The sequence below is a fragment of the Corylus avellana genome, chromosome ca4 (genome assembly GCF_901000735.1).
Source record: "Corylus avellana chromosome ca4, CavTom2PMs-1.0".
NCBI classification, from domain to species: domain Eukaryota; kingdom Viridiplantae; phylum Streptophyta; class Magnoliopsida; order Fagales; family Betulaceae; genus Corylus; species Corylus avellana.
The window spans coordinates 26,570,041-26,594,718 of NC_081544.1; the positions used below are offsets into that span (position 1 = coordinate 26,570,041).

A 24,678-nucleotide genomic window follows, 5' to 3' on the forward strand; every position below is an offset into this window, starting at 1 on the left:
TTGTTGTCTTTGGAAGGATGTTTCAGTTCAACTCTCCCCTCCCCAGTTTTGGTACATTATACATGTCTATTGCTTTCAACAAGTTTTAGTGTATGTATTGCATAGTTTGCCTCAAAAACACATTAATGGAAATATTAATTTTATTTTATTTTTGTTATAGAGATGTTTTTACTATATTTGACTATTAAGATGATAAAAACAATAACCCATTTTGTAGTTCACTAGAAATATATTTCTTTTTTTTTTTTAATCATATTTTATAATTAAATTATTATTTTTTACAAGGGTTACTTCACCCTATGACAACATAATAAAATAAAAATAGAATAAAAGTATAATATATAACATTTCTCTTCACGAAATATACCAAACTAAAATATTTCAAACCAATCATACTATTTGCTGTTAACATAATTCCATGGTTTAGCAGCACCTATTTAATTTAAAAAATGAAAGTGGATTGAATTGCATATGCCTTGTTATGACAACTTGATTAAGGTTATGTTGAAGCGTTTTATGGTCCAAAAATTTGCTATCCAGTGATTTTTTTCCATGGTTGAGCTATGAGAGGACTTTTTGTACGGCAATAGTGTTCCTGCAAAATAATTGCAAGGTCAGAGGGTCTCCGGTTGGGGCCGAAGACTCTCCGATGCTTAAGTTAGCTTCTTTGTTTGTAAATAAGAAATACAATGAAAATCTACCTCTAGTGTCTATTAATCAGTATGTGTTGAGTGAGGTCTGCAATAAATGAGGAGAGATGATTGTCAAAGAGAGAGAGAGAGAGAGAGAGACGTGAGTGACATTTAAAGAGGGAGACATGAGTCTCCTGGAGTCTCTTGCAAAAGGAGCCGTAGGGGAGGGAGAAAAGAGCCCTTAGAAAATGTCTCCATTTTTCCTTTTATTCTCATGTGCAAAAAATGGTATGCACACGTATCACAAGGTGAGTGAATACTGGCATATTATAAATAAGTATATGTAAGAGGAGCCAATGGTGAGATATTTTATTCCCTAACAGGTTATAAAATCTTATATGTTTTTTGAGAAAATTACAGTTTACCCCTCAAAGTTGACAGCGTTATTCAATTCGAACACCAAAGTTTTAATTTTTGCAATTCACCCCCCAAAGTTTCAAATTTTTGCAATTTGACCAATTTTATCCAAAACTTCTCATATTGCCGCTAATTTTTATTTTTTTATTTTTTATAAAAAATTTTAAAAAAAATTCGGGGTGGCCGTAGCCATCCCTTTGGTCATCTGATCATTTTTGTACCCCCAAATTTGTTTTCGTTTTCATAAAAAATAAAAAATAAAAAATAAGGGGCAATATGGAAATTTTGGGATAATATTGGTCGAATTGAAAAAAATTAAAACTTTATGGGGGTGGATTGTAAAAATTGAAACTTTGATGTTCGAATTGAAAAACGCTGTCAACTTTGGAGGGGTAAACTGTAATTTTTCCATTTTTTTATGTTATGTCAACAAGAAAGAAGAGAAGTATATTGAAAATCTTGACACCATTTCTTTCCTGGAATTTTAACCATTCACCAAACTTGAGATACCCAAAAAAAAAAAAAAACAAAAACAAAAACAAAAACAAAAAAACAAAATATTGTCGTTGAATATTTCTTTCCTCGGGCTTGGCCCTCCTATAGCCTCCCAAAATTTTCAATTAAAGTTATCGTTTCAAATGTCTTGGTTCTTTAAAGTATTTGCTCCGATTAATCCTCAGCCTCTAAGCTATGGAATTGGATTCTTTTCGGTCCATTTTGGATCGGAGAGGATTCAGTTCATGGGCAGGATCTCTTTAAAAAAATCCAACGATCACATCGATGCCACGTGCCCTACTAAATAAATAATAATAAAATATTATTTAACGTTTTTTTTTAAAATAATATATATATTTTGATTTAGCCCTTAGAGGTGGCTTATGGGGGTGGCTTAAGGGCTGGCTGGGGGTGGCCAAGGGCCAAATCAATTTTTTTTTTTTTCTTATTTGGCCCCGACCACCCCCAGTTTGGGGTGGCCGAAGCCACTCCCATGCCAAGCGGTGGCCCTTGGCGGTGGTTCAGCCACCATCAAGGGCCAAACAAAAATAAAATTACATTTTTTTATTATTATTTTTTTAAAAAGTTATATAATATTTTATTATTTTCTATTTAGTGAAACACGTGGCATCGTTGTGGTCGTTGCATCTCTTTAAAGAGATCCTGATCATCAACTAAATCCTCTCTAGTCTATTTTAGATTGGAAATGATCCAGTGCCCTATACTATATAGGTATCCATAAAAGATGTTATTTAATGTAGCAAATGTGTGCTTTTCTTGCTTTAAATTTGTTGGGATGTTTTGGGGATTGTGACGTGCGGGAGGCGTTTGATTGATGACAAGATGCTAATTTGGTCATAGTGATTAAACTTGACCCGGACAATTGAAAATGAGTAATGTTACATACTACACAAACATCTCATAAATATTTAACAAAATTGACGTGACAAAATCTAGTAACTATTTGATATATATAATTTTTTTTTTTTTTTTAACAAAGATTATTAGACCTTGCACTTCAAAATCAAAAAGAGGCCTGGGCTTTCATAGAAAGCTAGGGTCCAAGCCATACAGGCCCAATATAATATGTGCAACTCTACTTATCTTTCAGACTCTCATGGCCCATCATTCCTCTTCGTGGTTTCGGCCACCCAAGACATCATTCGAAAAGGCCTTTCTTTTAAGGTGAACAATGGGCTAATCAATCAGTACACCAGAAGACCCATGGATAGGGGTGTTTGTTAAACACCACCGAACACACAACTCCCCTAAATACTATTCATCTCATTTTTTCAAAAAAATTAACATAAAAACATTCTCACTTTTTATATTACATAATTCATTTTTTATATCACATTTTTTACATTTTACTGTTATTCAAATAAAAAAATCACTACAAAACAAAAAAATTTCACTTTTTAATACTACTTTTTCTCTTTTCTATACCAATTATTATTATTATTATTTTTATTTAAAATGAATGAACATTGGCTTGTTGTCCATGTTGTTTAACAAATAGGGCCTAACTTTCGACACTGTAACTCTTCTCCATCCTTATCTTGGCCGTTCAATTGCTCAAAATTGACCATCAATGGTTCAATGGCCTCAAGGTAATTTTTATATTGTTAAATAAACACTAGAACATAGATTTGACCATCAGTAGCTCAATGACCTATAATGAGAATTTTCTTTCTTGATTAATGTAAACTATGTTGAGTCACACTCATGTTCTGATTGGAGTTCAACTGGGTTTGAGAAAATTCTCACAATCTAGACACCTTCTATCATTCAGTTTCCAATAGACAAGTGGTACTTTATAGTCATGTTCAAATGGAGTAGTCACTCCATCAACCCCTCCCGCCTTTTTTAGAAAAAGATAAATTTGGTCAAGATTGGTAAGAACAAGTAGAAATAACCCTCTTCTTGAAAAAAAAAAAAAAAAAAAAAAAAAAAAACCCTGCAAATTGGGTACTTATTTATTTATTTATTCTAAGGTAAATTTTAAACACATCCAACCATCATCCATAATTTGAGCCGTTCAATTGCTCGATCCACCAATGGCATAATAACTTGTTAAAAACGAAGGATAAGGATTCAACCTTTCTCGGTGTGAGATTTATGAAATAAGATTTTTCTAAAAACTTGTCAAAAAAGAAAAAGAAAAAGAAAGGAAAGATAAAGCTGGAGTCAAAAGTTGAGTACCGTTGTTGTGTTCCATTGAAATCTTTTGCACTGAAGCATTGAAAGGTTGTGGCTCCAACTTGTTTCAAAGATGCATAAAGTAGATCGTTGGCTGGCCTTCCATAAATTCCCACAACCCAAAAGAACAAGAGAAGAAATAAAGGACAAAAGTATTTTAGAGCCGCATTTGTTGCCATGCAGATCTCAGACAAAGCTGATTTCCTCCCTCCTCTTTTATGAAAAACTCGTGCGCCCACCCACCAAACCCATCATCATTATAGTCCAACGTTACTATTTTCAAAAACCCGTTGGAGCCAATTACATTTTAAATATCAATCACCTTCTATCTCTCTCTCTCTCTCTCTCCGCCTGCATTTCAGCCACTCAAATCATGAAGGCCCTCACTACTCCTCACTCTTTCTGAATTCAGATCAGGAAAGTTGTAATGGGTTGCTTTCTTGGGTGTTTTGGCTTTTCCAAGAAGCGGAGGCGACGAAAACCTTCCGATAAGGTTCTAGCTGGAGACCAGGTAAACAAACTCATCTTTAAACTTCCATCTTATATATATATATATATATAAATTTTAGTTTTTTGTTTAGCAAGTATGTCGTTTGCATTTTGTTGCAGAAAAATGGAAGTTATGTGCCTTTAGATTCCTCTGTGCCCGAAAATCTTGACGTCACAGAAGACCCCATTTGCTCATACTCTGAGTCAAGGTAATTAGACATTGCTTAATGGGCTTGATCTCTCTTTCTCTCCCCCTCTATCATTTGTGATATATGTTAGATACTACTGTATTTACTCTGTTGTTTCTTAGAGACAAGCCTAAGGGGCGGCCAAGCTTCAAAATCAGAAAAAAAGTTAGCTTTAATTTAGATGTTCAGACGTATGAGCCAATTCCGACAGATTATAATCTTTTGGAGAGCGATGAGGAGGAAGAAAAGGAAAAGAAATGCGAAGAAGCAGCCAAAGGAGGCCTAATTGCCTCGTTTACTCGGGGGAAATCAGCAGAAATGAAAATGGGCTCGTACCCCTCAAATTATAGGTACCAAAATTGCAGAGACAGCTATGATGAGGAAAACGAAATAGCATATGAGGAAATTGATCTGGATGATGATGATGATGATTATGACGATGACATTGATGACGACGAATTCTACGGAGACAATGATATTCTTCCTGATCAAAGCCAAGAAGATGTTTCTTGGCAGTTGGTGTCTGCAAATATGGAATCACAGAAGATAGTTTCTTTGACTCAGTTGACTAGGAATAAAACCACCAATGAAGTGGCCCCTTGTGCTTCAAGCGTCAGAGAATGGAAGTCGCATGAATTGCATCAGAATGTTCGAGATAGGAGCCAATATGTGCATTCTGTGCTGAACCCAATAGAAAATCTCACCCAATGGAAAGCAGTCAAAGCAAGAGCAGCAGCACCGGAGTACCAGAGGAAGGAAAACATAGAGTTCAAGAAAACACGACCCATCATAGATCCATTGCCTTTTTCAAATCTCAGTCAGTCCAAGCCTCTAATGCAAGAAATTGCTGTTGATAGCAGCCTTTCAAACTGGTTGGTTTTACCAATGTCCAATAGGTCTTGAGTCCATCTTGGTGAAGAAAAATATGTTGGACGGATCAAACTCAAGGAGAAAAAGATAAGGTAGACATGTTTTAGAGATGAGCAGATTAAAACCCTGCAGAATCTCATATTTCAGGTTCTCACAGGAGTTTGTCATCTGGAACAGGGCTATAGATTGAAGGTCAGCCTACTTTTATACAAGCAGTGAGAAAGGACAATTGGTAAATACAGTTAATTTCAATACAAAGATGAAGACTATAATAGAAGCACAGCCAACAGCAACTTTTCTTATCGTTCTTGGCTATTTTAGATGGATGTGAACAATCTGGCGTGTTTTTTTTTGTTTTTTTTGTTTTTGTTTGTGTTTCTAATTCTTTGTCTCTCTCCTCTGATTGTTTTGTGAATGATGATTTTGCTGGGTAGTTCTGTACTACCGCGTCAATGGGCTTTGGTTGTCTCTCGTTATGTCTTACAGTTTGTACAAGAGATTGATAATGAATGGAACCATTCAATTTTAAAGATTTTGCACATCATCTTTTGTGTGAGAATTCTCATATTTGGAAGTATTAGTTCCCATAAAAAAGAGTATACCAGTGATGATCCATGAGATTTGGGTTCCAGGCACAAAACACCTTTTTCACTTTTGTGTTGGTTATGCCTATTAGTGAGTGGATCATGTGGGGCAGGCGTTAAATTCTGTTTGACTAATTATGCTGCATAAGTAAAAGAAATGCTCAACTATGGAGCAGGGGTATATGTTCTAGATGAAGACATTCAATGCTATAATGGTGCAATTTAGATTCTTGGGCTGCTGTGGAAGTGGAATCAATGTATTAGCAAATTATTAAATTTCGTGATAGTCTTAACTAAAATATTACCATAGCGACAACTTGAAAAATTCTCTTTGAAACGAAGTATAACTTTTGGAGTTAGAGAAATGCTAGGCGTCATTCTCCTAATCATCTTTTTTTCAAATGGATTCAAATCCATCATTGGATTTGTAGGTTTACATGTGGATCCTACATATTCAATGGTAGATTTTTTTTTTAAAAAAAAAATGTATAGAGATGGTTAAGAGAATGAAGCCTAGACTTTCTCTTTGGAGCTTCATAGAGGTTTATAGAAGTCAAGTATCCAGACTCGCTCTATTTATTTATCATTTATCCAAGCAGCACTGAATGAAAAAAAATCTAATACATTTAACATGTTCATAGGAGACATATTCCTTTCTAAATGCATGAAGGGATGCAGTTAGGAAAGGGCATGTGTCTCAGCAGGTTAATTTTGTACATGCGTTGACAATCAAGTATTGCATCATGAAGAATCCAAGTGCTGAGTAAAAGAGATTAAAAAAAAAAGAAAAAGAAATAGAATATCAGGTACCTGCTGCTCCATTTTTTTTTTTATAAGTACCTGCTGCTCCATTAAACATGATGATTACCTGAAGTATTCTTTTGCTTGTATGCTCTACAATGCATATCAATGTAAGTGCTCTATGCAATATTGCCATCTTCCTCATCTGGTTTCGTCATACGAAAGAGCTCTATGCAGTTTGTACATGGTTACAAGAAACTTACCAAACTCTCACCTAAGAGACGCTTTTGGACTTAACTTTAACGAGTTAGCATACAAATCATGCTAAACATAAGACTGCAGTTTTGTACCTTCAATCCATCCTTACAACAGCAAAATGAGATGCCAATTTCTACCAGTCATCAAAAGTAGGAGTGAACGCCCGTCAATTTATCCAGCAGACATTTTCTGATATTGGGTGTACTATATATGCTATCTACATTATGGTACAGATGCAAGATTCTGAATCCTCATCGTCAGAGTCACTAACATCACTGCAAGCATTAACAGGGGACTAGGAATGAGAGACAATTATAAATGAAGGATAAATTTATAAAAAATTATGCAACGCTGAAGTACATATCACAAATTTTATGGTTTATCTCATGTGTCATAATTTTCTTTTTCACTAAAACTGGAGTCTATAGGGCATAGATACTGCATACTTCTGAATTAGTTCTGCAGCCAAAACAGGGGACTGGGATGAGAGATTATTGTAAGGGAATGATAAATCAAATAAAAATTATGTGATACAGAGTAAATCATATCACAGATTCTACATCTGATCTCATGTGTCATAATTTTCTTTTACGATTAGAACTGGAGTCACTAGGGCATAGATATTGCATGTTTCTGATTTAGTTCTAAAGGCAATGAAGCAGATTAGAAATTAAAAAAATGTTTTTCTTCTCTTAGAGCAACCAATAAGAGTTATGTGCTAAACCTAGGGTTGATTTCAATGATTTTCTTTTCTCACCAGTATCTTGCAGAAACAACCATTACACATTAGGGTGTACAAATTCTAAACTATCTCTCAAGGCAATAGATCAAACTGAAGAGTTTAAAGAAACTATTTTTCTTCTATTCATTTAAACTAGGAACCACTAAGGTAAGGTGTGCTGAACCAAGGGATGTTTTCAATGAAATGTTTCACCAGTTTGTTAGAGACGATCATTGCATGCTAGAGACGTGAAGGTAGTCATCTCCTCAACATAAGCAGTAAGTAACAATGAATGGATATTATTGTAGTGATAAGGTATTGCCACCAGTAGCACCTGGGTATCAACACAAATCATGTGACAAACATATTTTCTGGTCGTTCAGGACATAACTCTGCATGCCTTAAAAAGGTCGGATGTATGTCCCCTCCTTTTGAGGTATTGCGTTGGGCAACCCAAAGTACAACATAATGGAAAAACGAAAACAATTCCTATTTCAATCCCGACTTTTGCCACATCTGCTTCAGCCTTTCTAACAGCAAAATGAGAGACAGTATGATAAAAACAGCCCAGCCCACTATCTTTTTTTCTTTTTCTTTTTCCCCTAAAGAAATTTCAGTTTCCCCAACTCAAAGTTTCAATTTAGAGAAATTATACTGTCCTCAAAGTTAGGGTATAAGAAAAATACTTAATTACATGTTTTGCAAATGTGTTTTAAATATGAAACACTGCAAGCCTAAAATTTTTTACAACACTCTTGCAATCTACTAAATGCATAGTTAAGTTCTTGTAAGATGAAATAATGTTGAAGACTGAAACTTTTTTTTTCCAAAGTTGAATCAGCTAGCAATAGCCAAAGGTTACTACTATGCTCAAACAAGATTAAAACAACTTACCAATTCAGTGACTTGGCAAATTAGACTCTTTTCAATTATTGTATTCAGAAAACACAAAGCTTTGTGGTAAAAGGACAGGATCAATAATTGTGACGAGTTTGATCAAAGCCAAACTAAATTTTATAAATTCCCCAAAACCTGATTCATCTCTTCTGCTCTACATAACTCTCAACTCTAGCTCATCCTTCCAGAGCCCAAATAGATCCATTTTTATACATCAATTGAGTTCCATCTTTCTACAAACATGTTTTCTGATCTTAAAGTATAATTCTAAAATCTTTTTGCAAGTCTATAATTCTATCATTAGCTACATTCACTTGCAAAGTCTGTCTCTACTTTGCATAATATCTTTCATAAAAAACATATGCAGCACTTTCCATGAATAACCAAATTTATTTGCAGACTAGGATCATAGAAGAAATTAAACAAAGAAAGGATCATACGAAAATGATCCTGAAAACATAAAACAAAGATGTTATTGGGGTACAATGGACCAAAAATGGGGCTCTATATACATCTAATGAAAATTCTTACATGATGTAAATCCAGTCAAGTATTTTAATCTGAAGTCAATATATGGTGTGTGTGTGTACAGTTTTGCAAATCCACCAAAATAAGATTTCCCAACAAATTCATGAACCATCAAGTAACATGGACTGAGAATACAAGCAAATAAGTAAAAGAAAATAGAAATGCACTCTCACACAAACTTAACACAAATGCTCCAAAACGTCAGATGTTCAATTGATCAAACTACAAAGACAATAAACTGCCTAGAGCTATCATGATGACACAATGGGGGTCAAACCATGACACAACATCAAGTCTAGGTTTAGGCAAGGGATCATTCTCAAGGCTATTTGTGTTAGACCAAATGCTATTAACTATGTTAACAGTCCTAGCTATCATCATGCTGCTAGGTTGATCTTTCCCTCGTACGGAAACAACAATAGTTTATAACAGAAACCGATCAAGCTTCACTCATACTATAATCGATCAGCATAAACCCAATCCTCAATTGCAGTTCACTACCTTAAATAGGTTTAAAGTTCATGTTACTCCTGTATTATTGGGTACCAATTCAGAAACAACAATCGACCATTTAGACATTATCAAACAAAATTACTGTTCTATACAACCATAAAATCATCACAGATGAATGACATTACATTTTCTCTTCATCTGAAGCTTGGCTGCTCACGGAATTTTAAGGTGCAGCCTCTAATTTTAGTCTTAAAACAATATATAGCTAGGTTAATAAAGGCACCTTATCTTCCATGCGGTAACGAAAACAAGTTTCAAAACCAAGAAACTCGCTACTCAAACAAGCAAGAAAAATCATAAAACAACAACCAAAACATCAAAATTCTTAAACTTTGTCCAAAACCATGCATATCTAAGTACATGACTCCACTCATACATTACCTCGGATCGAATACCATCACCTCAGTGAGCTTATTCCCATTCCTATCGTTCCACTGCACCTTCCGCTGCGTCTTCTCAGACTTCCTCGACATCCCACCTCGCCGAGGTGGCAACAACGAATTAGACTCACTATCTTCCTCTCCATTAACGAGGCGATTCTCAACCTTTGCAGAATCTATACCACCCACAGCCTTAGTTTTGCCGCCATTAACATCCTTAGCATCCGTATCCATCAATCAAACAATCCCCAACAATGAGAACCCAAATTCCTCGCCAATCAGCTCTGATGAAAACAGAACGAAGGTCGAATCTCTGATTGGAAATTCACAGAACTTCAGCAATTCACAGAAACCCAATTCACCTAATAGCCTGAAAAAACAAGAATTCACAGACCCTAGCCCCAGAAAATTCAAAATTTGGAGGTAGGTCTGTGTATAAATCACAGCCTTTCCCAAATGCAGAGACGAGGTCAACGCTGATTCCCTGCTTTAGTTTGCCATGAGGGAATCAGCGAATGGAGAAATAAGAAATCAAAGAACATTTGAACTTAAAAGAGAGAATAAAATTCCCAATTGGGATGGGGGGAGCAAATGATTCCCGAGAAAATGACGGAAAATTAAGGTTTCAGAACGAATTTGGTCTGAAAACAACTACTAAACTGAAATGAGATCATTTCATTTTCTGGGATGGGACAGAACAGATCACAGGGCTGTCGTGGAGTAACAATTTGATTAGATTAAGAGAACAATAAAAAATAAATAAAAAAAATAAAAATCCCCCTGAATTTGAGCGATTAATATCTTATCAAAGATTTTATCGATAAGTTCGGATTGAGAAAAACAGAGAGCGTTTACTTTTCTAATTGGTTAGGGAGAGAACAGATTATGCAGTAATTTAGAGTAGAAATTGTTGAAAGTGTGTCAAACAAAATATTCTGATTGGACGGCTGGGATTGGAGGGGAGAAGCTATTGGCGTACGGTTAGTTATTCTCGTTATGATAGCTAAATAGAGGGTTCAAGTGTTGGGAAACAACTGTGTTTGGTTTGAATAAATGGATCGTAACAGGCTATAAAAGGAATAAAATTATGGATGGTTGGAGCTTGGGATAGAAAAATAAAATGATGAATTTTAACTCCAAATCTTTTGAACTTCACTCTATTGTCCTCATTCATCCAACTTTTACTATTGTGTCTATGAATTCATACTTTGTGGTGTTAATAGTATTTCCATTTCATTAACTATTTAGTGGCTAAATATGGGGGGTTTAGGGTTTAAATCAAGTTGGGCAAAAGTAAAACTCACGAGATTCTAATAAAGTATTTCACCGCTCGCAGTGGTGGTTAAGTAGTCTAAAAAATATATTATGAAATTAAGTACATATTATGATAGTGGGTTCGATTTATCGCAATGAAAAACTATTCACATAAGTTTTATTAGTATTAGTCGTATTAAAAATCACTAATATCCGGGTAAGATTTAGTTGGGCTATAATTCATTTAGTAGCCTCGCTGCAGCCCACCCTTTAGAAGAAAAAAAGAAAGCTCAAATTACTCTGATGCAGACTTGCATCTTATCCATCCACTGATCCACAGCTGCCTTGTACTTGTACCCATCAATAATACTCATGAAGCTCTTCTTCTATTTAATGTTGTGGGCTTGATTCTAGAGGTTTTTTATCCTTGGACAATGACCACTTATTTAATGATGTGGGCCCGATTCTAGGAGACAGAATCCTTTTTAGTTTATTTTAGACTAAAAAATATTCAATTAATAATCAATATTTTTTTAATAAAAATATTATATATTTTAAAATATATATATAAATAGAACATGAGTCACATTAATAAAAAAAATAATAAAATATTATATATTTTAAAAAATAAAAAATTAAGAGATGACTAGTCACCCTAGTTGGGATTGGGGGTGACTTCGACCATAGAATAGGTCACTGGGGTGGTAGGCTCCTTACATGGCCACTGGGGTGAGTGCAGCCACCCAAGAATAACTATTCACAATTTTAGTTTAAGGTTTAGGGGGGGTTGCGGACCACCCCAAGGCCGCTGGGGGTGTTTGGAGAAATTACTATATTAGATAAGGGGGGCAGTCACCTCTTTTTTTTTATTAATTTTTTTTTTTTTTAATTTGAAATATTATTTTTTTGTAGTGGGGCATGTGTTCTAGTTGTAGCTCTAGGATTTCTAAGAAAAAATTTCAGCCATAAACTAGATATTCTCCAGCCTATTATGGACTAGAGAGGATCTTATTCCTGATTCTAGAAGGCCGGTCTAGGGTGGCCGAAGCCACCCCTAGCCCCAATTGGGGTGGTCCAGCCATCCCCAATGGATGGTCAGCCACCCCTTAGTTTTTTATAATTTTATTTTTTAATTATTTTTTTAAAATATATAATATTTTTATTATTATTATTATTAATTGAACAGATGTCTTGTTTATGTCCTCAAGATCTCTTTAAAGAGACCTTAAGTTTATATTAAACTGAAATTATCTTATGCCCTTTGTCGGAGCATTACCGTCGGTTCTTATAAAGTATAAACATAACCTCAGTAGTATTCAATGTGATCGTGGCCATTTTTAAGGATTGGTTGGTAGTTGAGGTTTATGACACTATTGGTGGACTCTCTCCGTACCCTATGATTGGCCTTTTATAATGCAATCTCTTGAATACAATATATATATATATATATATACATACACACAGAAAATATAATTGTAAAGAGAAGGATGATAGCCTTAAAAGAGCTTGGCATTTTAGTCTTTAAAGTTATATTTCAATTTTAGGTAAAAGTTAAAAGGCTTTTTAAGGCATTTTAGTCTCTTTCTCCTCTTGACCTCTCCTTCTTGCGAACCGAGTGTTGTGCTCATGTTGCAAAGCCAATAAACAAGTAATCGTCACCATCGCTCGGACCGCTGCACTAAGCCAAGAAACTCGTGCTCGTTCCCGTCTCGCCATGCTCGTTGCCACCTCCTAAATTAACTTTCTTTAGCATAGCCCGTAATGTTATCTCTCTCTAGCCACTCGTCAATAAAGCTCGTTGTTGAAGTTATATCCATCCCAAACATACACTCCATGGCTCATGAATAATGCCACGGAAAGCCAAAAAAAAACACATCTCGTCATGCTTGCTGCCACCACGACACATTATGGATTTCAGCACAGGTCTAAGCCATTGAATTCTCTATATCTAGATATAAGTTTAATTTATTTGAGTTATTTTTAAAATTCTCTATATCTAGATATAAGTTTAATTTATTTGAGTTATTTTTAAATTAAAATAAAAAATTATAGGATAGCTTGTGTCATAAAAAAGTGATACGAATGGAACTTGAAAATGCATTTCTAGAAACATGAAATACAGTTGTCTGTGTTGGACAGATCGGAGGAAGGTTTGGACTCCATTGGACTATCCACTGTCTCACTTCACCCCACCAAAAAAAAAAAAGAAAAAAGAAAAAAGAAAAAAGAAAAAGAAGATCTAGGAGTGTCAAAGAAGTGGCCGTGTCTTCCGAGTCCCAAATACGGATGTGTCCATATAGGGATGGTTTCGCCACTCCAATGACTAATTTGAAGGTGGTTGAACCATCTTTATGACTAAAGAGTACGGTTTAACGACCTCCTTGACCACGAGTGTTATCTCCTTTGTCCAAAGGGCATATAGTTCGGTCACCCCAACAATCACCCCTCTCATTGCACCTCCATTTTTTCCTCCATGTCACGATTTGTACTATTTATAGCCGAGGTAGTGCAATAGATCTCATGATCGAGATCCCCCACAATAGGGGGAAAATTGCCCATCAAGAATATTTGAAATCTTTGTCATCCAATGTGATCCAGAGGTCTACAAGCCGTCACGTGTCCCACTAATAATAAAATACTATTTAAATTTTAAAAAGAAATTTTAAAAGAAAATAATAAAATAATTTAAAAAATATGGGATGGCCGGCCACCCCATTTTTACCATACGGGGGGGTGGCTGGCCACCCCTGCCGAAGCCACCCCATGGCTCTGGGGGGTGGTTGACCACCTATGGCCAAACCCGAAGCCACCCTAGGGGCCTCAATGGGTTGTTCAGCCACCCCCTAGGGTCAAACCCAAAAATATAATTTATGGGTTTGGCCATCGGGGTTATCGAACCACCCCTTGGGGCCCCAAAGCCAACCCCAAAGGCCAGCTAGGGTGGCTGGCCACCCCCTATGGCAAAAATGGGGTGGTCGGTCACCCCATATATATATATATATATTATTTAATTATTTTCTTTTATAATTTTTTTTAAAAATTTTAAATAATATTATTTTATTTTATTATTAGTGAGTCACGTGGCAGCTTGTAAACCCTTAGATCACATTGGATGGCCAGGATTTCAAAAATTATTGATGGGCAATTTTTCCCTATTGCCGGGGATCCCAATCCTAGATCTCGATCCTCAAAGAAGACCCCTATATACAAATGCCCTGTCTTCTTCACCCTTGACTTCCTTAAAATGAGACAGATTACCTTAATTAAAACCTTTTATTTCAATGAAGTTATAATTTCATCCTGTAACTATTTTAAATTTTTTTTAAAATTACCATTGCTTTCAATTTTAAACTGATGGAAAGTGAGAAAGTGTCTCATATTGAGTGTCTCACTTTTTCTTTTAATAAGTCCTAAAATGAATGTCTACTTCTGAAAAATTAAAACTCTTAACAAAAGCTTCTCTCTCACAATTTTTAAAAATCCTGCCCACCTTTGGACATTTCATTCAAAATTATATCGTTTCAAGCTATAAGATACTCAGATTGAGATGATTTTTTTTTTATTTTTTTATTTTTTAAGGTAATGTAACGACAGAAATGGGAAATCTCAGGCATTAATAACAAGTGTCGGTATTTCAGGCCTTTGGAAGTTCTTTGCGATCGTATTTTAGAGCAGTCTTTTACGGTGTTAGGAGTGGGGATGTCACACCAAGATTCTTTGCACCAACTGACGTGACGCCAATTCTACTTGAACAGTTCAAAATATTCAGAAGAAATTAAAAAAATAAATAAATAAAATCAACAAACAGCAAGATTTCTTATTGTTTCTTTGTAATAGGATCCGAAAACAAAATCTAGCAAGAAGAGGATATGCACAGGCAATCACTTTAGCGTGCCTTGTACCCAAGTCAATGACAAAAAGAAGCAAAAAGATGGGATGAAAGTGGTTGCTTCAAATGTTGCCAAACATGATTGCGACGTTGAACTTAGAGTCTACTCAAAGTTCATTAACCTCTAAAAACTCTCATCTCACTTCACTTCCACTTTCAACCATTTGTGGAGAGATCAGGCATTTCTGAGGATGGCGTGCTTTGAAAGAGCGTCGCCGGCACTGAAGGATATCCTGCTCAAACAGTACCGGTAAGAACATTTTATATATTGAAAAGTCATGGTAATTAACAATGTTATCCCTAACAGCTATGGAAGTTTTCCAGCTGAAAAGGAGGAGTTGTTATTTAGTGGAGCTTTTAGTGCCTTGTATGGTCTCCAGAAAGTGTATGCAAGAGTTATTGTGCTGACAAAACTATTTGTTGCTCACTACTGCTTGATTACTAGTGAGAAACAAATGTTGCGTGGGCAGAAAAGTACCTCTCAATTGTAGACGTTCAGCCATTTAGAACCAAGTATTGCGTCCAAATGTTATGAAACAGCTCTGCATGCATGGAAATAAGGTGCAAAATGAGCAAGTATGCGGCAGGCACTTCGCTGCCAATTATAACAATGCTCACGCATGCAAACTGTAAAACCCATCTTGCTAAATATCTTAAATACACAGGCAAGCTCAAATAGGCCCCATCATGCTTGATCTGAGATTTTATTATCCAGAAGAAAAAAAAATATAACAGCTCATCAACATTCAAGGCATTGGAATTACTGCAGTCATAAACATTGGACATAGCATCTATGTTGTTGTTTTTTTATTTGGTTGACAAGATTTCCATTCGCCACAAGAATACCATTCACCATAAAATCATCAGGGAATCTAGGAAATTTAATTTCCATTCTAATCTTCTGTAGGAAAAGATACGGAAAATCAATGATCTGGCCTTAGGTTATTACAGGGCATATAAGTAGAAAATTGCGTTTCACTATGTGGGAGCTGTAGGCAATTATTTTTACATATGAACTTTGGCGGACAGAAAGATGTGTTTTCCAGGTGGACAAGCAACGGAATGTTCAGCACTAGTTGGTGGGTGGGATGAAGCTGTATACTTCCATTAGTATAATAGTTGATAGCTACATCTTCCACCAAGCAGGCATGAAATTGTCACTTCTGTTGTCAACATTTCTTACTGTCAAACTTGAATTTAGCAAGGAAATGGAAAATATGCCAAAGCATCCTTCAGGTGGACTAGTAATCTCTAGGTTCAGCTTATCATAGAGGCAGGTGAGCCATATAAAAATACAGAGAACCTTTCTTGCCCTACAGGCAAACAAAAAAATTCAACTCTATGGACGGGGCATCACATTACTGTAACAACCAAAGGGATTGCTAATCTTAACTTGAAATGCTACATTAGAGTTATCAGATGGCATCAAACCTTGTAATCCTAATAATCATCCGTAATTGATTGGTGAGCTTAATTCGAAAGTAAACCTTGGTCTGGATAACTTTATTCTTGAAGGAGATTTGCTTGCAGTCATCCTCGCCTTCCAAAACGGCGACCTCTCCATTTATTGGTGAAAGCCTCCTATAATTATGGATACTCTCTTGATTCTCTTTAAATTTTTCCAATTGGATAGCAACCAAAATCCACAGAAGCAGAATCTCTTTTGCCCATAATCTCGCTGACCATTGATTCGCACTCACTCGCTCAAAAGGATTCATGTAGTTGAATCAATCAGTCAGTTAGGATTAAGGCTTAGTTAAACCGAGTTCCATCTACCACAGTTTGTAGAATCTATCTCATATTAATATGTTTACTTCCTGCTTTACAGTGTGAAGAAGTTGTCAACAATTTTATTAGGCTTATTAATAATCGACATGGTATTGTGAATGTAAATGGACAGTTTAATTGGAGAGAAAAGGACAAGAAAATTCCAAAATCCAAGCCATGAAGATGAGGAATGAAATGATTATTTTGGAAGTTTAATGTTTTTCTTTCTGTAGATTGATGGATTGAAAATAAGTTGTAGGAGTGTTAGAGAAAATTATAACCATTGTATTTATAAAAAAGAAATAAAGAACAGAAGAAAACATAACCATTCTGACAATCAACATTGTTCCTCTCATGGCAGTGCTGAAAAGCCCATGGAGATCGATCATCACTTGTATGAATTCGGATCTGTGGAATACCACATCCAGGTAAAACCCTCGGCACTCGTATCATATAAAAACTTGATATATTTTAGTGTTCAACATCCATTTTCTGTTTCTTGTACCTAGCTTCAGTTGATGCATTCATGTGAATGAATTAAAATAAAATAAAAAATCATCATGCATAGAATTTCAGAACTCTAGTGTTCTCAAGATCCAAATATGATTCAAGTAATCAGGTTAATTGGAACATTTGATGATTGCGGAGCGAGTAATAAAGATTACATCTTTGAGCAAGAGTTCGAATTTAAATTGAAAATTTCAGAAACCAATATTAGTGGGAGAAGAGGCACACGTTTTATGATTAAAATTTTGAATGTGTTTGTGTTGTCAGCTTGTAATTATACACGTTTTATAGCTTTAACAAATAACTTAAGAACTATTTTGATGATTCCTCTCTAATGTTTAACAGACTTCAGCATCAGATCCATATCACACGTACTTGTCAATATCCACCCCACTACTGTCCCAGGGTGCCCTGCTATCGCATGGGCTTTCACACTACACTATAGAGATGGTAAAGGGAGTTAGCTCTGATGTCATGGAAATTGTTGAACCAGCAAAAGAAGGATACCAGCTTACTCTAAGTATTAACTTTGATAAGATTCCGCGTGGCAAAGGTTTGGTAATCCTTCACTTCAATGATATACAAAAGATTCTTGGTACTAGAAATATTTTTTTCATACTATTTACATCTTAAAAGCTGTTTACTATTATTATTATTATGAACGTAAGAGCAACAATTTTAATAGAACTGTGAATGGAGATATACTGTTTAATCCTCTTGGCAACCATGCAGACATAACTAGTCGAACTAAAGATATCCAGAAAAAAAAAAATGATATAGTAGCATTTCAACATGTTAATAGAATGGATTTGATGAAGTGGGTTATTAGGCATTGAGATGAACTTAAAATAAGGAAAAGATTAATAAACTGCTAGTCACCACATTAAAGGAGAGATATGAGCATAAGCTTTTATAATCTGAATTGAGCGAGTCAACATCATGAAACAAAGTCTAAGACACAGAAAGAAGAAAGAGCACACACCTCCAAATGCATCAAGTTGAAAAATAAAGCTCCAAAAAAATATCATTTAATTAACGTGGTTGCCACCTCGCCAATATTGCTATTTCAGAGGATCTGGGTAGGGAAATCCTAGTACCCAGAAATACTAAGCTAGTAGAAGGAAGCCAACATAATCTCCTGATAATCCTGCAAAGAAGTAAAATTAACGTAGGTAAAGCATCATTTTATTGAAGAGAAAGGTAACACGTTGAAATTTCAATAGTTTTTTATACACGATTTCTGTGCGGAGCAGAAACAGTACAAAAAACAGAAAAGGACAAAATAGACTAGAATAGTACCCTGAAGAAATTCAAACAATATGTATACTATTTTATTAAAACCTAAAGATCTTCTAGAATTTGGAGCTTAATTTAAAAAAAAAAAAAAAAAAAAAAAAAAAATCATTTCCTTTCTGCCAGGGATTTGTTATACAATAATAAACTACTAGTGGAAGAATTAGCAAAATGCTTAAGCTAAGGTTGCAATAATTGTAATTGATACATGTTTTCTTGTTCCAGACGCTGTAAAGGCAATTACAGAGATATCTTCAGTGCAAGCAGTAATACTAAGTTCTCAGTTGAAAGAAATGTTGCAAAATGTCAATTCGCAGGTTACATTTCAAGGGATGTACAAACCAATCAAACTAGTCTATCACCCAAGGGAACCTTTCTTTGTCATCAGACAGGTAATTCCACATGTACAGTCAAATCCTCTATCCTGAATTGATTCCAGAAACAGCTTCACCAATTCTTATACTCTATTCCATGCTACATTTCTACCAATTTTATTATGTAGCCTAGGCTGTATGCCATAAGAACATTAGCTGCCAGAGACCTATAAGGTAAGTCTGCGTAAATAATAATCTAGTAATTTGGCCCATCACTAAGTTCAACCAAGATTTACATTTCAAAGATTTGAAATTTCAAATTGAAGCCAAAATTGAAAAGTTTGAACAGCTTGAAATTTTACTCTACTTTCTTATGCAACTATGGATTGTCTAAATGGAAGGGAATTCATGTGTTTGACAGCCACAAAAAATCATAGCAGTGTTCCCCATGCGTTTCAAAGAAAATTCAGATGTGATTATTGCAACAGCCTTCTTTCAGGTTTGTGCCTGACATGATATGATATATCTGGTTATTCTGGTGCTATCCCTCAGCATGATGGTTTTTTTTTCTTTGTTCTTTTTGCTTTTATTCACTTTCTCCAGGAACTTATGGATGTGGGAAGTTCTCAAGAATGGGCCAAAGTACCTCCTTGCACCTGGTCACCCATTCCTCCTCCAGAACTGAGAGGAGAACTTTTTGAAGATTTGAGCACCAATGGAGGATTTGTCTCTTTTGGTATCCTTATGACTGCCAACCACAAGTTCACACAAACACAAATACTCCAGATCAAAATATTTCGTCGTGCACCTTCGATCATGCATTTTAAGGAAAACTTCAAATCAAACTATGAGATGCTTTTTATAATTTTAAGATAACAGCAGCTCATTTTTATCTTTTCTTTATATAGCAGATAAAGTTTGAGTAGGTTTAGTCTAAGACATTTATGCATAAATTTTTTACAGAAATTTCTTCACACCATGTTGAGGGTAAAAGACTAGATAAGACTGTATGGAGTCTATTGAACTTCTATGCCTATGTTAAATACCATGTAAAGGTAATATCTCTATAAACTTTTTTTCCCACTGGTCAATGCTTTTTTTCTTTTCCGATTCTTCTTAAGATTGTTAGGCATTGGTCTTGTTACATATTTGGCTAACAAGGTTATTCAAATAGTGCACCAGAGGTTTTATTCAGAGAAGGATGAGGAAGCGTTTGGAAAGTTTGGTTGAGGTAACCTAAGCTGCATCAAGTAATCTACAATCTAGCATTCACTTAATATTGCAAAAAGAACAACTTCTATAAAACCACTTTTGGACCTCACAAAAGATAATTAAAACCAAGAAGAAAATAACAGTGATTCTCTCTACATGACTTGCAGGTCCTGCAGAAGGCAAGCTCAGAAGAAAAAAAACTATTTGAAAAAGATCAAGGTATGCTTTCAACTGATATATCTTTAAGAAAAGTCCAAACAACAGTACTGGTTTTTCTTTTACCCAGAAAGAGGCACTGTCCTTAGTTTCTGTTCAATGAAGAAGTTGAGATATGAACTTAGCTAAACTGCCGATTCATCACATGCCATTTAGGAAAGTAACAATACTTCTAAAAAGTTTAAAAAACAGAAATTTTCAAATTTACCATACTCAGTTTAGCAAAAAGTTCCCAACACAGTAATAGTGGAACAGAAACAAAGAAAATCTTCTTACGCTTTTGGCGTGTTACTGTTTGTTTTGATGCAGATGGAGGATGGAAATATATACGAAAACTGGTCAGTCTATCAAAATCTAAAATCTTCAAACGAAGATATGTCAACTTAAGCAGGAAGATCAAGCGACTCCGTTTCCGAATTAAAATCCACGGATTTGGGCGTTTCCGTCGTCGATGGTTGAGATTCCCAAAGTTTTCTTCTTCAAGGGGATATACCAAATTAGATTAAAACCATTCCCATACTTTGTACATTCCAGTATATGATTGCAGTTAGGACATTAGATTGGTGCCAGATATGGACTTCTATTACTGTCTGAATGTAATGATTCAAGAGCTTCACATCATCAATAACAAACATCCTAAGTTCCTAAAACTTTTATGTCCTTCAATTCTTTTACATAGAAATGCTCACTTAATCTGTTTTAAGCTGTCATTCTCTTGGAAATCTATAAATATATCGGAATACCTCAGTCTTCAGAATAATCAAATACCTTGGCTTTTTCTCTCCGAACATTAAACAAAAACATGCACATTATTCAAATATATTAAGATTGTGGCAAATGGAACTATTTGAAGAGCAGTCAGGAAAATCACATTGAGATATGACTAGTCAAGTTGAAAACTAACTCTATAGATCATAATTTTGCAGACAAATATTAGCTACAAAACGAGATAGCAAATAATGTATGGTTAAACTGGCATATTTTCCTCTTGAATAAACCATATGCATATTGATGTGATCTGAATATTAAAAGACTGACAATTATACTAAAAGCAGTATCAAAATGTTAGAAAGAGAAGTAGAAGTCTGAGAGAAACTTACAGAAAATTAATTTGTTCTCCGAATATTGACACACTAGATCAATATCTTCAGCTAAATCTCTGAAACTGCTCAACCAAATCCATTGCAAGTCATGTCATTACTCTCAAATCAGAGATCCTAACAAAGGGCACCATCTATGGTCTTCCTATTTTTCTTTTTTCTGTTTTTTTTCTGTTTCTTTTTCTTTTTGGATCGAGATCAATACTCATGTCTAAAGACATATCATTGAGACCATGCAAATGACACATGGTAAGTTAAAGCGAGGCTGGTGAGCAATATAAAACCCAACCATAAAGTCGTGGTTTTTCACTGTTCTGTGCACTAAGAAAAGGGTGCACAACAGAGAGGTTGACTCATAAATCTTCCTTCTGTTCCCTTTGAACGACTGATTCAACATGGAAGTGAAATATCTAGACACAAAAGACAACAAAACATGCCCCTGATTCTTACACTACAACATATGAGTTATAACAGTAGTTTGTTTCCATATAAAAGCAATTAGCAGGACAAGAAAGAATCTAAATTTGGCTTCAAAGTGAGTCTTTTTCGTCCATCTGCTTCTCTCCCCACTAAACAAAAACAATGAAAACACCCTACAGCTAATTTTAAGGACACCAACCGTCCATTATAATACAAAAGTGGAGAAGATAACACAAGAAATACTATGTGGCAGAAATGAGAATCCATACCAATTTCTCATAAAATTTTAAAAGAATAACCTCCATAGATAGGCATAGTGCTGCAACTTGCGTTGCTTTTGGATAAAGTAAAGGGTAACCAAAGCCCAACTTTTAGTTTAATAGCACTGTCCATTCCAGACCTACTTTAAGTTTGAGGTTCTCAAACCAAGCATGGGTGAGGCAGAGTTGGATCTCTTCCAAGCGTATTGTCTGTTTGCTAGTTTTAATGCCTTCATAAATTATGATATCTAACATATTCTAAACGTGTTTTAACAAAACAATCTAAACAGATAACTTTAAAAAGAACGGGAGGACCAGAGTTATGTTCAAAAACACATAGATGGCTCTAGTCCTAAGAAATTTTTTTTATCTTTGCTTTTATAAGTAATGCAAAGCGCAAAGGGGCGCAACCTTATTACACAAGATATATATATAAGAGATAACCCACTAATGATGGAAAGCTCTAGTCCTAAGAAATATGTTGTGCATCTAGCACCATATATAGGAAATAAAGAGCGGGGACCTTTTTTATGTCACACAAATGGTGCACAAAAAGCCATGTGAAAATCCATGCCATGGTTCTCAACTCCTAGAACATGGAATTAGGAGGGTCTAAACTATCCATTACCACCAGTATCATCATCATTACCTTCTAAACCATAGTAACAAAGACAATATAAGCACGTGTAGCAACAAGGGAAGTAAGCAAGAAGCACATGGAAAGATACAGGAATCATTCCAACGGATGTGGATAATACTAGAGAGATTGTGAACACACACACATGCTATGAAACCTTCATCAGGTTAAAAAATAAATTTAATTATAAAGCCGGTTAGATGCTGAACAATAGTTACAGTCCTTGGAGTAAACGATGGAGTTCTTGTCCCGAACCTTCTTGCAGCATTTGCACAACCATGACTGGTCATAAAAAAATATGTCATATGTGCATATAGGGAAACTCGATACAATTCAATGAGTCAACAATAATTATTTGCAACCAACACTACTCAAAAACCATGGCTATAATTAATAGTAAACATATATTGTTTTTTCATGACAAAAGGACAATACAAGAAACATTTCTCTGTGCCAAAAACAAGTTAACAAAAGAGTTAAGCACTGCCTACCTATAGAGAATGAAAAAACCACTAATCCCCATTAAACCAATTCTTTTGTACCAAAATACAGTTAAAACAACAATAAGGCATACATTTCAGTCCATCTCAAGCTCAGGAGGAGCACGCATGGGCGTAGTCTCCGATTCAAGCTCTGCCAGCAACGGCCCACTCGCCTCACCACACCTCAAATTCCGGTTACTCGACAGCAACCCAAACGACACGATGCTCACAACCAAGACCAAGATTGCATGCCCAGTAAACAACAAATTCATCAAAGAAACACCCCTCAACCCATCCTCCTCAAGATCACATTGCACATCGGTATTCCCCTTAGCTGTCAATATCGACATTTTTCGACACCCTTTTAGACCAAATACATCAGTGTACAAAGACAACCCGGTTTGCAACACCCAAGTACCCTTGAAAACCAATCCTGCGGATAACAAAAATTCGGCGAAAAACGCCGAAGGCTTAATCGATAAATACAAGCAACAACCAGCACAAAGAAGCGTCAGTGCACCTAACAGATCATACACAGCGCCAGAGACACCAGTAATTCCCTTCCCGATCACTGAATATTCCACAAGAAACGAAATTCCAGCGACCAAGAATACAAAACCTTCGTTAATAAGCAAAGGGTCGGTTTGTTCGCGAAAAATGACGAGAATGATCAATACCCAGAAGAGAAAAAGAGTCAGTGATTGCTGGAAAAAAGAGAATCGGTAGGTGGGGTGGCCGGAGAAGGTCAAGAAGATGAATATTTCGGAGAAGGAGGCAATGGGGAGGGCGATGATGAGAGCGTAGAAGTCGATGTTTTTCCATCTGGGTTCGGAGAAATACCACGTCTTGGAGCGGTAGAGAGATGGGTTTTTGAGGTAAAGAGAGGAGGACAAGAGGAGGCGGCGAAGGCCGACTGGGAAAAGGAAGAGGAAGGCCGAGAGATGGGTTGCTAGTGAGGCCATTGTGTTCGTGTTTGTACTGTGGGTTCGGTGTTCTTAGCTTTCTTTCTTTGAAGTTATGCGGCAATCGAATACGCCATTGCAATTTCTCTGTTACCCATTGCAGAGATGAGCGATCTTGGAGAGGCAGGTGGTGTTTGACTATGCGTTTATTTTTTCAATTTTTATTATAGGAAAAGCTCTATGTGCAGCGCACCCCCTTCACTCTTCAGTTATTCACTATAAGCCTCAACAAATTAGCTCAGATAAAAAAAAAAAAAAAAAAAAAAAAAAAAAATTACAGATTAACTGGTTTGGAATAAATACTTGTCTAAAGTTATAGAAAAGTTTGATTGAAGATGAAAAGAAAACAAATTCTAATTCTCATCATTTTTTATGGCATCCATGATCGTCGTTTATGTATCAAATGGTCCATGAGTAGTAGGGTTGGGCAAAATCCGAAAAGATTGATTTTCC

The 24,678-nt window shown here is 35.6% G+C and overlaps 3 protein-coding genes and 1 long non-coding RNA gene across 5 annotated transcripts; 2 read left to right on the plus strand and 2 right to left on the minus strand.

Annotated features, from left to right (window-relative positions):
* The first annotated feature begins 4,019 nt into the window (after positions 1-4,019).
* LOC132179184 (uncharacterized) lies at positions 4,020-5,819 on the plus strand. The gene is made up of 3 exons (XM_059591845.1): positions 4,020-4,254; positions 4,353-4,441; positions 4,543-5,819. The coding sequence occupies exons 1-3, from the start codon at positions 4,171-4,173 to the stop codon at positions 5,321-5,323; spliced, it is 954 nt and encodes a 317-aa protein (XP_059447828.1). The 5' UTR covers positions 4,020-4,170; the 3' UTR covers positions 5,324-5,819.
* Positions 5,820-6,654: 835 nt separating this feature from the next.
* LOC132178678 (uncharacterized) lies at positions 6,655-10,901 on the minus strand. Its single transcript, XM_059591171.1, has 2 exons — positions 9,914-10,901; positions 6,655-7,148 (listed from the first exon to the last, which is right to left on the minus strand). Exons 1-2 carry the CDS (start codon positions 10,144-10,146, stop codon positions 7,091-7,093), a joined length of 291 nt encoding a protein of 96 aa, XP_059447154.1. The 5' UTR covers positions 10,147-10,901; the 3' UTR covers positions 6,655-7,090.
* A 4,040-nt stretch (positions 10,902-14,941) lies between these two features.
* On the minus strand, positions 14,942-23,432 carry LOC132177438 (uncharacterized). Of its 2 annotated transcripts, XR_009439760.1 has the most exons (4): positions 23,356-23,432; positions 18,312-18,476; positions 15,534-15,597; positions 14,942-15,288 (listed from the first exon to the last, which is right to left on the minus strand). It is a non-coding gene; the product is annotated as an uncharacterized LOC132177438 (long non-coding RNA). The 2 variants fall into 2 exon arrangements; XR_009439759.1 differs by lacking the exon at positions 23,356-23,432 and having other exon boundaries at positions 18,312-18,712.
* On the plus strand, positions 15,231-23,358 carry LOC132177437 (actin-related protein 2/3 complex subunit 2B). Its single transcript, XM_059589763.1, has 10 exons — positions 15,231-15,305; positions 17,184-17,250; positions 17,675-17,882; positions 18,848-19,014; positions 19,358-19,435; positions 19,540-19,672; positions 19,900-19,991; positions 20,111-20,167; positions 20,316-20,367; positions 20,674-23,358. The coding sequence occupies exons 1-10, from the start codon at positions 15,247-15,249 to the stop codon at positions 20,868-20,870; spliced, it is 1,110 nt and encodes a 369-aa protein (XP_059445746.1). The 5' UTR covers positions 15,231-15,246; the 3' UTR covers positions 20,871-23,358.
* Positions 23,433-24,678: the final 1,246 nt, after the last annotated feature.

Excerpts from the sequence above, each read along its gene's own strand:
- LOC132179184 (XM_059591845.1), top strand. The coding sequence starts at position 4,171 with ATGGGTTGCTTTCTTGGGTGTTTTGGCTTTTCCAAGAAGCGGAGGCGA. Across the intron at positions 4,255-4,352 it reads AGGTTCTAGCTGGAGACCAG|AAAAATGGAAGTTATGTGCC; the intron begins GTAAACAAACTC and ends ATTTTGTTGCAG. Across the intron at positions 4,442-4,542 it reads TGCTCATACTCTGAGTCAAG|AGACAAGCCTAAGGGGCGGC; the intron begins GTAATTAGACAT and ends GTTGTTTCTTAG.
- LOC132177437 (XM_059589763.1), top strand. The coding sequence starts at position 15,247 with ATGGCGTGCTTTGAAAGAGCGTCGCCGGCACTGAAGGATATCCTGCTC. Across the intron at positions 19,436-19,539 it reads TTGCAACAGCCTTCTTTCAG|GAACTTATGGATGTGGGAAG; the intron begins GTTTGTGCCTGA and ends CACTTTCTCCAG. Across the intron at positions 19,673-19,899 it reads TGGAGGATTTGTCTCTTTTG|AAATTTCTTCACACCATGTT; the intron begins GTATCCTTATGA and ends AATTTTTTACAG.
- LOC132178678 (XM_059591171.1), bottom strand. The coding sequence starts at position 10,146 with ATGGATACGGATGCTAAGGATGTTAATGGCGGCAAAACTAAGGCTGTG. Across the intron at positions 7,149-9,913 it reads GTGATGGTATTCGATCCGAG|TGATGTTAGTGACTCTGACG; the intron begins GTAATGTATGAG and ends TAATGCTTGCAG.